Here is a 12,573-nt window from a genome sequence, read left to right as displayed (position 1 = left end):
GTTACTCTGTTCTTTCTTTTTCTACAGGTCTCTATAAGGAGTATGTGTCCTTTCACGCCTTGTGAGCTGTCTTCCTGCCGGACAACTAGACTGCAGGTAAGTGCTTTTGTCTTCTAAATCTTGGAGACTTGCACTTCAGAAGAATATTTCATATGCAATAGATGGGGACATTTTAAAATTCTTTATACAGGATTCTCTTAGGCAGTGGTCAGACACATGTATGTTGAGACTAGGAGTTAATCTTCCCTTTATTGGGATGTTTTTTCCTCCTTGGGCTAATGTTGTTGAAATACTTTATTAGTATGTTTTTTACAAGGATTTATGTATAAACTTAAAATTTGGCAGCCTCTATGGCGTCGCATATAGTGCCCTGTAGTTCCTCTCAGCCTCCTGGAGGAGTTTATTTGCCTGCTGATTTTACTGCACAGGTATCTTCTGCGGCATTATCTGCTTTTCCTATGCCGGGAAAACGCAAGAGGAAAATTAGACATTCAGAAAGTAAGGTTTCTGTTCCACCTACTGCTACACAGGTTGCCCTCCCTCATAAGTCTGAGGAGGAGAATATACCGGTAGCCTCTGAGGGTGAAATCTCAGATTCGGACATTTAGTATTCCTTCATCTGATACTGAAGAAGTAAACTTCAGATTTAAGCTTGAAAACTTTTGTGTACCGTTAAAGGAGTTATTGGCTACTTTGGACGACTCCGATACTTCTGTCGTCAACCCTAAGAAGTCTAGTAAAATAAATACTATAAAGTTCCTTCCTATGGAAGTTTTTCCTGTCCCAGACCGTGTGACAGAGATTATTTCACAGGAATGGGAGAAGCCAGGTATTTCTTTTCTCCCTGTCTCCCGTATTTAAAAAGATGTTTCCTATTGCTGACTTCATTAAAGATTCTTGGCGCACAGTGCCTAATGTAGAAGGGGCTATTTTTACTCTGGCTACGAGAACTATGATCCCTATAGAGGATAGCTGCTCCTTTAAGGATCCCATGGACAAAAAGCTGGAAGCTTATTTGAAGATGATGTATGTTCATCAAGGTCTTCAAAGGCAACCTGCAGTTTGTATTGCCACCGTAGCAAGTGTGTCATCTTATTGGTGCAACGCCTTGTGTGAATCAATTTTAGTAGAGACTCCATTGGAGGAGATACAAGATAGGATTAAGGCTATCAAACTAGCCAATTCCTTTATTTCTGATGCTAACATGCAAATTATTAGACTGGGAGCCAAGATGTCTGGCTTCACTGTCCTAGCCCGCAGGGCATTGTGGCTAAAATATTGGTCAGCTGATGTTACCTCTAAGTCCAAGCTTCTGGCGCTTCCTTACAAGGGGAAGACCTTGTTTGGTGCTGGTCTGGCAGAAATAATTTCTGATATTACGGATGGAAAAGGGTCTTTTCTGCCGCACAACAAGAACAGACTCAAAGGACGTCAAAGTAATTTTCGTTCCTTTTGTAATTTCTAAGGTCAAAAGTCTCCCTCTTCCAAGCAGGAGCAGTCCATATCTTCTTGGAAGCCCATTCAGTCTTGGAATAAGGGGAAGCAATCAAAGAAACTCTCAGCTGAGGCCGCATGAAGGGTCGGCCCCCGTCTGTGTTCGGATCAAGTGGGGGGGGGGGGGGGGCAGACTTTCCCTGTTTTGTTGAGCGTGGAGACGAGATGTTTCAGATCCTTGGGCTGTGGACATAGTATCTCAGGGTTACAAAATAGAACCGAAAACTTTCCCTCCCAGGGGCAGATTCCACCCCTCAAGATTATCTGCAGACCAGGTAAAAAAAGAGGCATTCTTGAACTGCATTCAGGACCTTTCCTCCCTGGGAGTGATTGTTCCAGTAAGGGAACCTGGTCTAGGATTCTATTCAAATCTGTTTGTGGTGCCAAAAAAGAGGGAACTTTTTGACCCATTTTAGATCTAAACTGCCTCAACAAGTTTCTCAGGGTACCGTCCTTCAAAATGGAAAACATTCGTTCCATTTGGTCAAAGAGGGTCAGTTCATTACAACCATAGACCTGAAGGACACGTATCTTCATGTTACCTTCCACAGGAATCATCACAAATTCCTGAGATTCAGCTTTTTAGACAAACACTTTGTTTGTGGCTCTTCCATGTGGCCTTGCCACAACTCCCAGAATTTTCTCAAAGGTTCTGGGGAGCTCTCTTGGCAGTGATCAGGTCCTGGGGAATTGGCAGTGGCACCATTCCTGGATGACATGGTGGTTCAGGCGCCATCTTTTCAACAAGCAAACTCTCGTACATAGATCTTGTCTTTTCTACGTTCCCACGGTTGAAAAGTGAATATGGAAGACTTCCCTTGTTCCAGCTACAAGGGTGGTTTTCTTAGGGACCATAATAGATTCCCTATCTGAATTTTTTCTGAAGGTCAGAAAATCTAGAATTCTCTCCTCTTGCCTCTCTCTACAGTCTACGGTTTGGCCATCAGTGTCCTAATGTATGGAGGTATTTGGTCTGATGGTCGCTTCCATGGACATCATTCCCTTTTGCTTTATTCCTTTTTGAGAGCTCTGCAATTATGCTTGCTCAGACAATGGAACGGAGACCATTCGAATCTGTCTCAGAGGATAGATCTAGACCAGTCGGCAAGAGACTCTCTCCCGTGGGGGCTTTCTCAGAACCATCTGTCTCAGGGCACATGTTTCCGGAGACCTTCCTGGGTGATTGTGACCACGGACGCTAGGCTGGGGAGCAGTCTGGGACTCGTTAAAGGCGCAGGGACTATGGACTCGGAAGGAGTCTGCTCTCCCCATAAATATCTTGGAATTGAGAGTGATTTACAATGCGCTGATGGCTTGGCCTCAATTGTCCTTAGCCCGGTTTATCAGGTTTCAGTCGGACATCACCTCAGTGGCTTACATCAACCACCAGGGAGGAACTCGGAGTTCCTTAGCCATGAAGGAGGTGGCATGGATTATTCTATCTGCCGTCCTCATTCCTGGAGTGGACAACTGGGTAGCGGATTTCCTGAGCAGGCAGACATTTCATCCTGGGGAGTGGGCTCTCCATCCGGAGGTGTTCTCCAGGTTAACCCTCAAATAGGGGGTGCCGGAGTTGGATCTGATGGCGTCTCGGCAGAATGCCAAGCTTCCAAGGTACGGTTCAAGGTCAAGATAGATGCTCTGGCGGTTCCTTTGGTTTTTGGTCTAGCATACCTGTTTCCTCCGTTTGCGTTCCTTCCACGAGTTATTGCTCGTATTAAACAGGAGAGAGCATCTGTAATTCTAATAGCTCCTGCATGGCCTCGCATTATCTGGTATGCAGACTTAGTGAAGATGTCATCTTGGCCACCTTGGAGGTTGCCTCTGAGAAATGACCCATTCCTCCATCCAAATCTTGTTTCTCTGAAGCTGACTGCTTTGAGATTGAATGCTTAGTTCTGTCTAAGCGTGGATTTTCTGAGTCGTCATTGAGACCATGATCCAGGATCGCAAGCCTGTTACTCGAAAAATTTGCCATAAAGTATGACGTAAATACCTTTTTATTGGTGTGAATCTAAGGGCTACTCTTGGAGTAGGGTTTTGGAGTCCTAGAATTATGTCTTCTCCAGGAAGGTCTGGAGGAAGGGTTGTCAGTCAGTTCTCTGAAAGGTCAGATTTCTGCATTATATATAATATTTTGTTACACAAGCGTCTGGCGGATGTGCCAGATGTTCAATCTTTTTGTCAGGCTCTGGTCAGAATCGGGCCTGTGTTTAAACCTGTTGTTCCTCCTTGGAGCCTTAATCTTGTTCTTAAGGTTTTGCAGCAGGCTCTGTTTGAGCCAATGCATTCCATAGATATTAAGTTGCTATCTTGGAAGGTTTTGTTTCTTATTGCTATCTCTTCTGCTCGGAGTTTCGGAACTCTAGGATTTGCAGTGTGATTCACCATTACCTTATCTTTCATGCAGATAGGGCGGTTCTTCGTACTAAATTGGTGTTTCTTCCTAAAGTGGTTTTGGATAGAAATATTAATCAGGAAATTGTTGTTCCTTCTCTCTGTTCCAATCCTCCTCATACAGAACATCTATGGAACAACTTGGATATTGTGTGTGCTCTAAACTTCTACCTACAGGCAACTCAGGATTTTCACCAGTCTTCTGGCCTGTTTGTTTCTCAGGAAAGTGTAAGGGTCAAAAGGCTACTGCTACTTCTCTTTCCCTCTGGTTGAGAAATATAATTTGTTTTGCTTATGAGACTGCTGGACAGCAGCCTCCTGAGAGAATTGCAGCTCATTCCACTAGGGCTGTCTTCTCTTCTTGGGCTTTCAAAAATAAAGCTTCTGTGTAACAGATTTGCAAGGCTGAAACTTGGTCCTCTTTGCATACTTTTTCCAAATATTACAAATTTCATACTTTTGCCTCGACTGAGACCTCTTTTGTGAGAGAGGTTCTTCAAGCAGTGGTGCCTCCTGTTTAGGTCTACCTGTCTTGTTCTCCCTTCCTGTTCATTCTGTGTCCTCTAGCTTGGGTGTTGGTTCACACTAATAAATGAATGACGTCATGGACTCTTCATATCTTAGGAAAGAAAACAAAATGTATGCTTGCCTGATAAATTTCTTTCTTTCCGGATATGGAGAGTCCACAACCTCACCCTTTATTAAGACAGTTATTTTTTACTAAACCTCAGGCACCTTTGTGGTGTTCCTTTTCCATTTCCCTTTGGTCAAATGACTGGGGATTATGGTTAGGGGAGTGACACTTAACAGCTTTGCTGTGGTGCTCTTTGCCTCCTGCTGGCCAGCAGTGATATTCCCACTAGTAATTAAATAACATTGTGGACTCAATATCCGGAAATAAAGGTAAGCATAAATTTCGTTTTTTTAAGTTTACTGCCCCTTCTACACGATCTTCCCAGAAACAAAGATAAAATTTAATTATAATTCTTTCTTGAATGGCAAGTAATAAAAAAGTTAATTAACAAATTTAAATAAAGCAGGTGGTGAGACATCTAGAGCTCGATTTAGCAAGCCTTCTCCTCCCCTCTGACTGCAGGTTCTCACAAGAGAACCCGCAGTCAGTATTTAACAAGCATCAGTCATCAGACCACTGCTTCCTACCCTCTTTCAATTTCTCTGGTCTCGTCCGACCGGGGAGATTGACAGCTCCCGCCCGTGTGTTATTGGCTGTGCATGGGCAGGGAGGGGTGTTGATTTTAGAAGTTTAGTAGAAAGTTAATTTTACTAAATACATCCCTGCTATGTATATAAATCAGCAAATTTACATGTATTTTGTTAGGCATGTTATGTTCTTTAATAGAAGCCTATTCTGGCACCTATATTTCATGATTTAAATTTTCTTTTTAAATTTGCTATGATACTAAATTGTCATTACAGTTAACAATTGTACTCATTTGTTTAGTATTTTAGGGTGCGTGTGTAATTATTTTATATTTGTTTATAATGTGTAAAAATACAATTTCTTTCTAATGACATGAGTCCTCAGATCATCATCAATTATTGTTGGGAATATCACTCCTGGCCAGCAGGAGGAGGCAAAGAGCACCACAGCAAAGCTGTTAAGTATCACTTCCCTTCCCACAAACGCCAGTCATTCTCTTTGCCTCTCGTGCAAGGAGGAGGTGAAGTTTTTGGTGTCTGAAGAAAATAGATTTCACTTCAATCAAGATTTTGTTATTTTGAAAGTCGGAGTAGGATTGCTCTGATCTTTTCCTCTCAAGATGGGTCTAGCCTTACTCCACGTTAGTCTCTTCAGTAGGGCAGTGGTGGCTTTTAAGCAGTTAGGAAAATGCACCAAAGAACCCTTTACAAGTTCCTAACAGGTTGCTGCCCTGGTATAGAAAGCCTGAGTAGGTTTACTCTTTCTTCTTTCCACAGGTCTCTGTGAGGAGTGGCATCCTCTTATACTTGGTGAGGTCGTCTGACTGCCGGACGACTGGAATGCAGGTAAGTGCCTTTTGTCTTCTAGCTAGGGGAGACTGTGTGCACTTTTAAGGGTCTGCAGCCTTTATTATGGGACACAATATCCTAGCTGGGATTTTTTTTTTTTTTGGCAGTGGGCAGGCACTTTCTGTGTGACATAAGAGAAGCTTTTCCCCCTTTGTGAATGAGGGGGTTAACAGTTACATGAGGCTCTGTTTTTTGTTCACCCGTTTCAGCATTATTTAGTGTTTTGACTATAATAGCATTATTTTCAAAGTCAGGGTTTGTGACTTCTCTGCTCTTGCTACGGAGTGACGGTGTGTAGAAGTTTTTTATCTGGCCCCTAAGTGAGTTCAGACAGATGGTCATTGTTAAACCAGGCTTTAGTCAGTTAATCTGCTGTATTAACCCTTCATTTTTATTTTTTTTAGATATTTTTTTTCTGCTCCTTGGCTCTGCCTCCTGCTTGAAGGATTGGCGCGGCGCCATTCCTTTTTAGAAGTTTAACTTTTGCGCGTTCTGCAGGCCTTGGCTCCGCCTCCTTCTTAGAGATGGAGTGTGTTGCACTGTTTTTGCGGTATGTGTATTACCATATCTACAGTAGTGATCAAACAAATATTTAAAGGAACAGTCTACCATAGAATTGTTATTGTTTTAAAAGCTAGATAGTCCCTTTATTACCCATTCTCCAGTTTTGCATACCCAACAGTTATATTAATATACTTTTTACCACTGTGATTACCTTGTATCTAGGATCCTTCTTCCAGCCCCCTGATCACATGCATGTGACTGTTTATTATCTATTGTCTTAAATTTAGCATTGTTTTGTGCTAAATCTTAAATAACCCCCTGTGCCTGAACAGTGTTATCTATATGGCCCATGTGTACTTTCTGTCTCTTCGTGTTAAAAAGAGATTTAAAAAAACATGTGATGAGGCAGCCCTCAAAGGCTTAGAAATTAGCATATGAGCCTACCTATGTTTAGTTTAAACTAAGAATACCAAGAGAAAAAAAAAAAAATTTGATGGTAAAAGTAAATTGGAAAGTTGATTAAAATTAAAAGTCCTATCTGAATAAGGAAAGTTTAATTTATACTAGACTGTCCCTTTAATAAAATCTTTCATTGTGTCTTATGGTAAAGGGGTTTGGGCTCTGTAATGTTTCCTACGGTTGTATCTAGGTGACTTCAATCTACATATTTGTTATGTTGAATTTCCTCCCCTTAAACCAATAAGGTCCCATTTAAAGGGACACTGAACCCACATTTTTTTTTCTTTCGTGATTCAGAACATGCAATTTAAAGCAACTTTCTAATTTACTCCTATTATCAATTTTTCTTCGTTCTCTTGCTATCTTTATTTGAAAAAAGCATCTAGGCTTTTTGTTTTGTTCAGTACTCTGGACAGCACTTTTTTATTGGTGGATGAATTTATCCACCAATCAGCAAGAACAACCCAGGTTGTTCACCAAAAATGGGCCGGGCATCTAAACTTACATTCTTGTATTTCAAATCAAGATACCAAGAGACTGACGAAAATTTAATAGGAGTAAATTAGAAAGTTGCTTAAAATGTCATGCTCTATCTGAATCACAGATTTTTTTTTTGGGTTCAGTGTCCCTTTAAGATTCTCTATGGTTAGAGAATTAGGGTTAATCGATTTTATGTTACAGGGTTAATGGGAACAGCAGTCTGTTCTTTTATATGCCTTCAGACTTACCCTATCTCTTGTCTGTTTTTTTTACTCTTAAAGTGACGGTGTTCATGATTAAGTTTGATTTGATTTTTAAAATAATTGAAAATATTGTTTGATCGCCTCATGTCTCTCAGGATGATACTGTTTGGTCATTGCCACAGTTTTTTCCTCAAATGTCTCAAGCCCTTGTTTTAGGGCGTCACATGCAGTTCCCCTCAATCTCCTGGAGGAGGAGTTTTGCTTGCAGATTGTTGCCCAGGCATCTTTTGCGGTATCTTTGGCATTATTTGCTTTTCCTATATTAGGGAAATCGCAAGAGGAATTTTAGAATCTCAGGTGGTAAGGTTTCTATACCGCCTGCAACTACGTTGGTTATTTTCCTCATAGGTCAAATGAGGAGGATACGTCAGTAGCTTCTTAGGGCGAAATCTCAGATTCGGACAGTATAATTCCTTATTATTAGGCTGAAGTGTAGTATCCTTCAGATTTAAGCCTGAACACCTTTGTGTATGTTAAAGAAGGTTTTGGCTACTTGGAATGACTACGATACGCCTGTCGTCAATCCTAGAGAATCTAGTTAATTTTTCAAATGCTAGCATTCCTCTGTGGAAGTTTTTCCTGTTCCAGACCGTACTAGTAGATCCTAAGGTGATCCACTTTGGCTAAGAGGACCCCTATTCCCATAAAGGTTAGTTGTTCTTTGAAAGATCTGATGGATAAGTAGTTGGATGCATTACTAAAGAAGATGTATGTCCACCAAGGCCTCCAATGGCAAACCTGCGGTGTGTATTGCCACTGTTTCCAGTGCGGAAGCATACTGGTTTGATGCCTTGTCTGATTCTATTCAGACAGATACGCCTCTTGAGGAGATCCAGGACAGGATTAAGGCTCTTAAGTTAGCCAATTCCTTTATCATGGATGCTTCCTTACAAGTTATTAGTTGGGAGCAAAAATGTCTGGTTTTGCGGTTCTAGCCTGCAGAGTTAGCCCGTAGTGTCTGGTTGGAGTCCTGGTCTGCGGATGTCTCATCTAAATTCAAGCCTTTTGCGATTTCCTACAAGGGTAAGACCTTGTTTGGGCCTGACTTGGCTGAGATTATTTCTGATATTACAGGACGAAAGGGATCTTTTCTTCCTCAGGATAAGAGTAAGCAGAAAGGACATCAGATTAATTTTCATTCCTTTCTTAACTTTAGAGGTAAACCCTCCCCTCTCTCCTCAAAGCAGGATCAATCTAAGTCTTCCTAGAAGCCTGGTCAGCCTTGGAACAAGGGGAAGCAGTCTAAGAAACCAGCAACTGATGCCAAGTCTACATGAAGGGTTGCCCCCCGATCCGGGAGCGGATGCTGTAGGGGGCAGACTTACTCAATTCGCTCAAGCCTGGGTACCAATGTTCCGGATCCCTGAGCGGTGGACATTGTATCCCAGGAGTACAAAATAGAATTCAAGACTTTCCCTCCCAGGGGCAGGTTTCTTCTCTCAAGATTATCTGTAGACCAGATAAAAAGAGAGGCATTCTTAAATTGTGTCAAGGATCTTCTGCCCTGGGAGTAATAGTTCCAGTTCCTCCGCAGGAGCGGGGGCTGGGATTTTACTCAAATCTGTTTGTGGTTCCCAAAAAAAAGGGAACTTTCAGACCATTTTTAGACCTGAAATGTCTAAACTAGTTCCTCAGAGTACCGTCCTTCAAGATGGAAACTATACATTTTATAATTTCCTTGGTCCAAGAGGGTCAAGGTCAGTTCATGACAACCATAGACCTAAAGGATGCGTACCTTCATGTTCCCATTCACAAAGATCATCACAAGTTTGAGATGCTCCTTCTTGGACAATCATTTTCAGTTTGTGGCTCGTCCGTTCAGCCTTGCCACAGCTCACAGAATTTTCCCAAAGGTTCTGGGTGCTCTATTGGCAGTTATTCGGTATTGAGGCTTTACAGTGGCGCCATATCTGGACGACATTCTTGTTCAGGCGCCGTCCTTTCAACAAGCAAACTCTCATACGGAGACATTGTTGTCTTTTCTGTGCTCCCACGGATGGAAGATTAATCTGCGCAGAAGTTCTCTGGTTCCAGCTACAAGGATAGTGTTCTTGGAGACCATAAGATATCCATATCAATGAAAATATTTCTGACAGAGGTCAGAAATTCCAAAATTTTTGACTCTTGCCTTACCTTCGGACGTCAGTGGCTCAATGTATGGCGGTAATTGGTCTGATGGTAGCTTCCATGGACATCATACTCGATTCCATCTCAGAGCTCTGCAGTTTTGCATGCTAAGACAATAGATCTGTCACCTCAAATAGATCTGGATCAGGCAACAAGAGGCTCTCTTCTTGGGTGATTGTGACCACGGTTGCCAGCCTGCTGGGTTGGGGAGCAGTCTGGGGCTCGTTGAAGGCTCTGGGCCTTTGGACTCGGGAGGAGTCGGTTCTCCCCATACTTATCCTAGAGCTGAGGTAGATCTTTGATGCTCTACTGGCCTGCCCTCAGTTAGCTTTAGCCTGGTTTATCCGGGTTCCAGTCGGACAACATAATGCCGGTGGCGTACATCAACCACCAGGGAGGAACTCGGAGTTCCTTGGCCATGACAGAGGTTAGCCTGAATTATTCAGTGGGTGGAGACCCACAACTGCTGTCTAACTGCGATCCACATTCCAGGAGTGGACAAATTGGGAAGCAGATTTTCTAAGCCGACAGACTTTTCATCTCAGGGAGTGGAAGCTCCATCCGGAGGTGTTCTCCAGCTTGACCCTCAAGTGGGGGCGGCCGGAGCTGGTTCTCTTGGCATCTAGGCAGAATGCCAAGCTTCCGAAGTGCGTTTTGAGGTCAAGGGACCCTCAGGCCTCCCTGATGGATGACATGGCGGTATCTTGGAATTTAAGTCTAACATACTTGTTTCCCCCGTTCACTCTTCTTCCAAGAGTCATTGCTCGGATCTAGCAGGAGAGGCCGTCAGTGATTTTCATAGCACCGGCGTGGCCTCGCAGGATCTGGTATGCAGACCTAGTGGAAATGTTATATTTTCCATCTTGGAGACTACCTCTGAGGAAGGACCTTCTACTTCAGGGTCCCTTCCTTCATCCAAATATCGTTTCTCTGAAGCTGACTGCTTGGAGATTGATTGCTTGATTTTTTTCTAAGCGCGGGTTCTCATACCCGGGCATTGAGACCTTGATCCAGGCTCGTTAGCCTTTGACAAGACGGATTTACCGTCAGATATGGCGTAGATATCTGTATTGTTGTGAATCCAGAGGCTACTCTTGGAGTAGAGTCAGGATTCCTAGGATTTTGTCTTTTCTCCAGGAGGGTCTGGAGAAGGGTTTGTCAGTTGCCATTTCTTCTGCTCAGAGAGTCTCTGAACTCTCAGCGTTGCAGTGTGATTCCCCTTACCTTATCTTTCCTTCTGATAAGGTGGTTTTGCGTACTAGGTTAGGTCTCCTTCCTAAAGTCGTTTCGGACAGGAATATTAATCAGGAAATAGTTGTTCCTTCTTTGTGTCCTAATCCTTCTTTTCATAAGGAGCGTTTGCTGCACAACCTAGATGTGGTGTGTGCTGATATTGTATTTGCAGGCGACTAAGGAGTTTTGCCTTCTGCTTTGTCTGTTTCTCTGGGAAACTTAAAGGGCCATTAAACCCCAAATTTTTCTTTCATGATTCAGATAGAGAATACAATTTTAAACAACATTCCAATTCACTTCCATTATCTAATTTTCTGCAATCTTTAGATATCCTTTGTTAAAGAAATAGCAATGCACATTGGTGAGCCAATCACACGAGGCATCTATGTGCAGCCACCAATCAGAAGCTACTGAGCCTATCTAGATATGCTTTTTAGGAAAGAATATCAAGAGAATGAAGCAAATTAGACAATAGAAGTAAATTAGAAAGCTGTTTAAAATGGTATTCTCTATCTGAATCATGAAAGAAAAAAATTGGGTTTAATGTCCCTTTTAAGGGTCAGAAAGCTACGGCTACTTCTTTTTTTGCTCTGGCTGAAGAGTATATTTCTTTGGCCTATGAAACTGCTGGACAGCAGCCTCCTGAGTGAATCACGGTTCATTGCACGAGGGCTGTTTCTTCTTCCTGGGTTTTCAGGACTGAAGCTTCTGTGGAACAAAATTGTAAGGCTGCAACTTGGTTCTCTTTGCATACTTTTTCTAAATTTGATACTTTTGCTTCGGCTGAGGCTTCCTTTGGGAGAAGGGTTCTTCAAGCAGTGATGCCTTCTGTTTTAGGTTGCCTGTCTTGTCCCTCCCTTTTCATCTGTGTCCTCTAGCTTGGGTATTGATTCCCAACAGTAATTGATAATGATCCATGTACTCACTGTGTCATTAGAAAGAAAGCAAAATTTATGCTTACCTGATAAATTTCTTTCTTTCTTGACATGGTGAGTTCACGTCCCGCCCTGTTTTTCAGACAGTTTTTTGGTATATAAATCTCAGGCACCTCTGCACCTTGTGTTATTTCCTTTTTCTCCTTTCCTTTGGTCGAATGACTGGGGTTTGTGGGAAGGAAAGTGATACTTAACAGCTTTGCTGTGGTGCTCTTTGCCTCCTCCTGCTGGCCAGGAGTGATATTCCCAACAGTAATTGATGATGATCCATGGACTCACTGTGTCAAGAAAGAAATACATTTATCAGGTAAGCATAACATCTTTTTTATTAGTGAATAGTGAAATGCACAATAGGACACAAACTGATCCATTAAAAAATTCAGAATAAAATGAGTACTTAACCTTTTATGTCCTGTAAAAATGTTTTTTGAATATTTCCTAAAACTAATAAAATAACACTGAAGCTTGGATCTGTTTTGTATTTGATGTGACAGGCTGGTTGCAAAGTTTAGAGCCGTTCTGGGTTGCAGATCTTGCATTTTCCACCACTTTGTTGGGTCAGTTTCTTGAGGATATGGAAGCTTACGCAGAGGTAAGGCCACATAAAAAAAAAACAGTTTTAAGTGTGTAGCATTGCAAAGTACAAAATAACTATTTCTTCTGATTTCTTC

The 12,573-nt window shown here is 42.2% G+C and overlaps 1 protein-coding gene across 2 annotated transcripts in view; it reads left to right on the top strand.

The window, feature by feature from the left end:
• The window catches only part of SMG1 (SMG1 nonsense mediated mRNA decay associated PI3K related kinase), a 348,909-nt gene that overhangs the window by 39,901 nt on the left and 296,435 nt on the right, over positions 1-12,573 (top strand). The window contains exon 9 of one of the 2 annotated variants that reach the window (XM_053695253.1): positions 12,397-12,494. In XM_053695253.1, the coding sequence (XP_053551228.1) occupies positions 12,397-12,494 (98 nt within the window). Of the gene's footprint in view, positions 1-12,387; positions 12,495-12,573 lie in introns of both variants that reach the window. The other variant, XM_053695252.1, reaches the window with a different exon arrangement.

This window comes from Bombina bombina, chromosome 11 (assembly GCF_027579735.1).
Source record: "Bombina bombina isolate aBomBom1 chromosome 11, aBomBom1.pri, whole genome shotgun sequence".
Classification (NCBI taxonomy): domain Eukaryota; kingdom Metazoa; phylum Chordata; class Amphibia; order Anura; family Bombinatoridae; genus Bombina; species Bombina bombina.
This window is presented reverse-complemented; position numbering and strand designations above follow the sequence as displayed.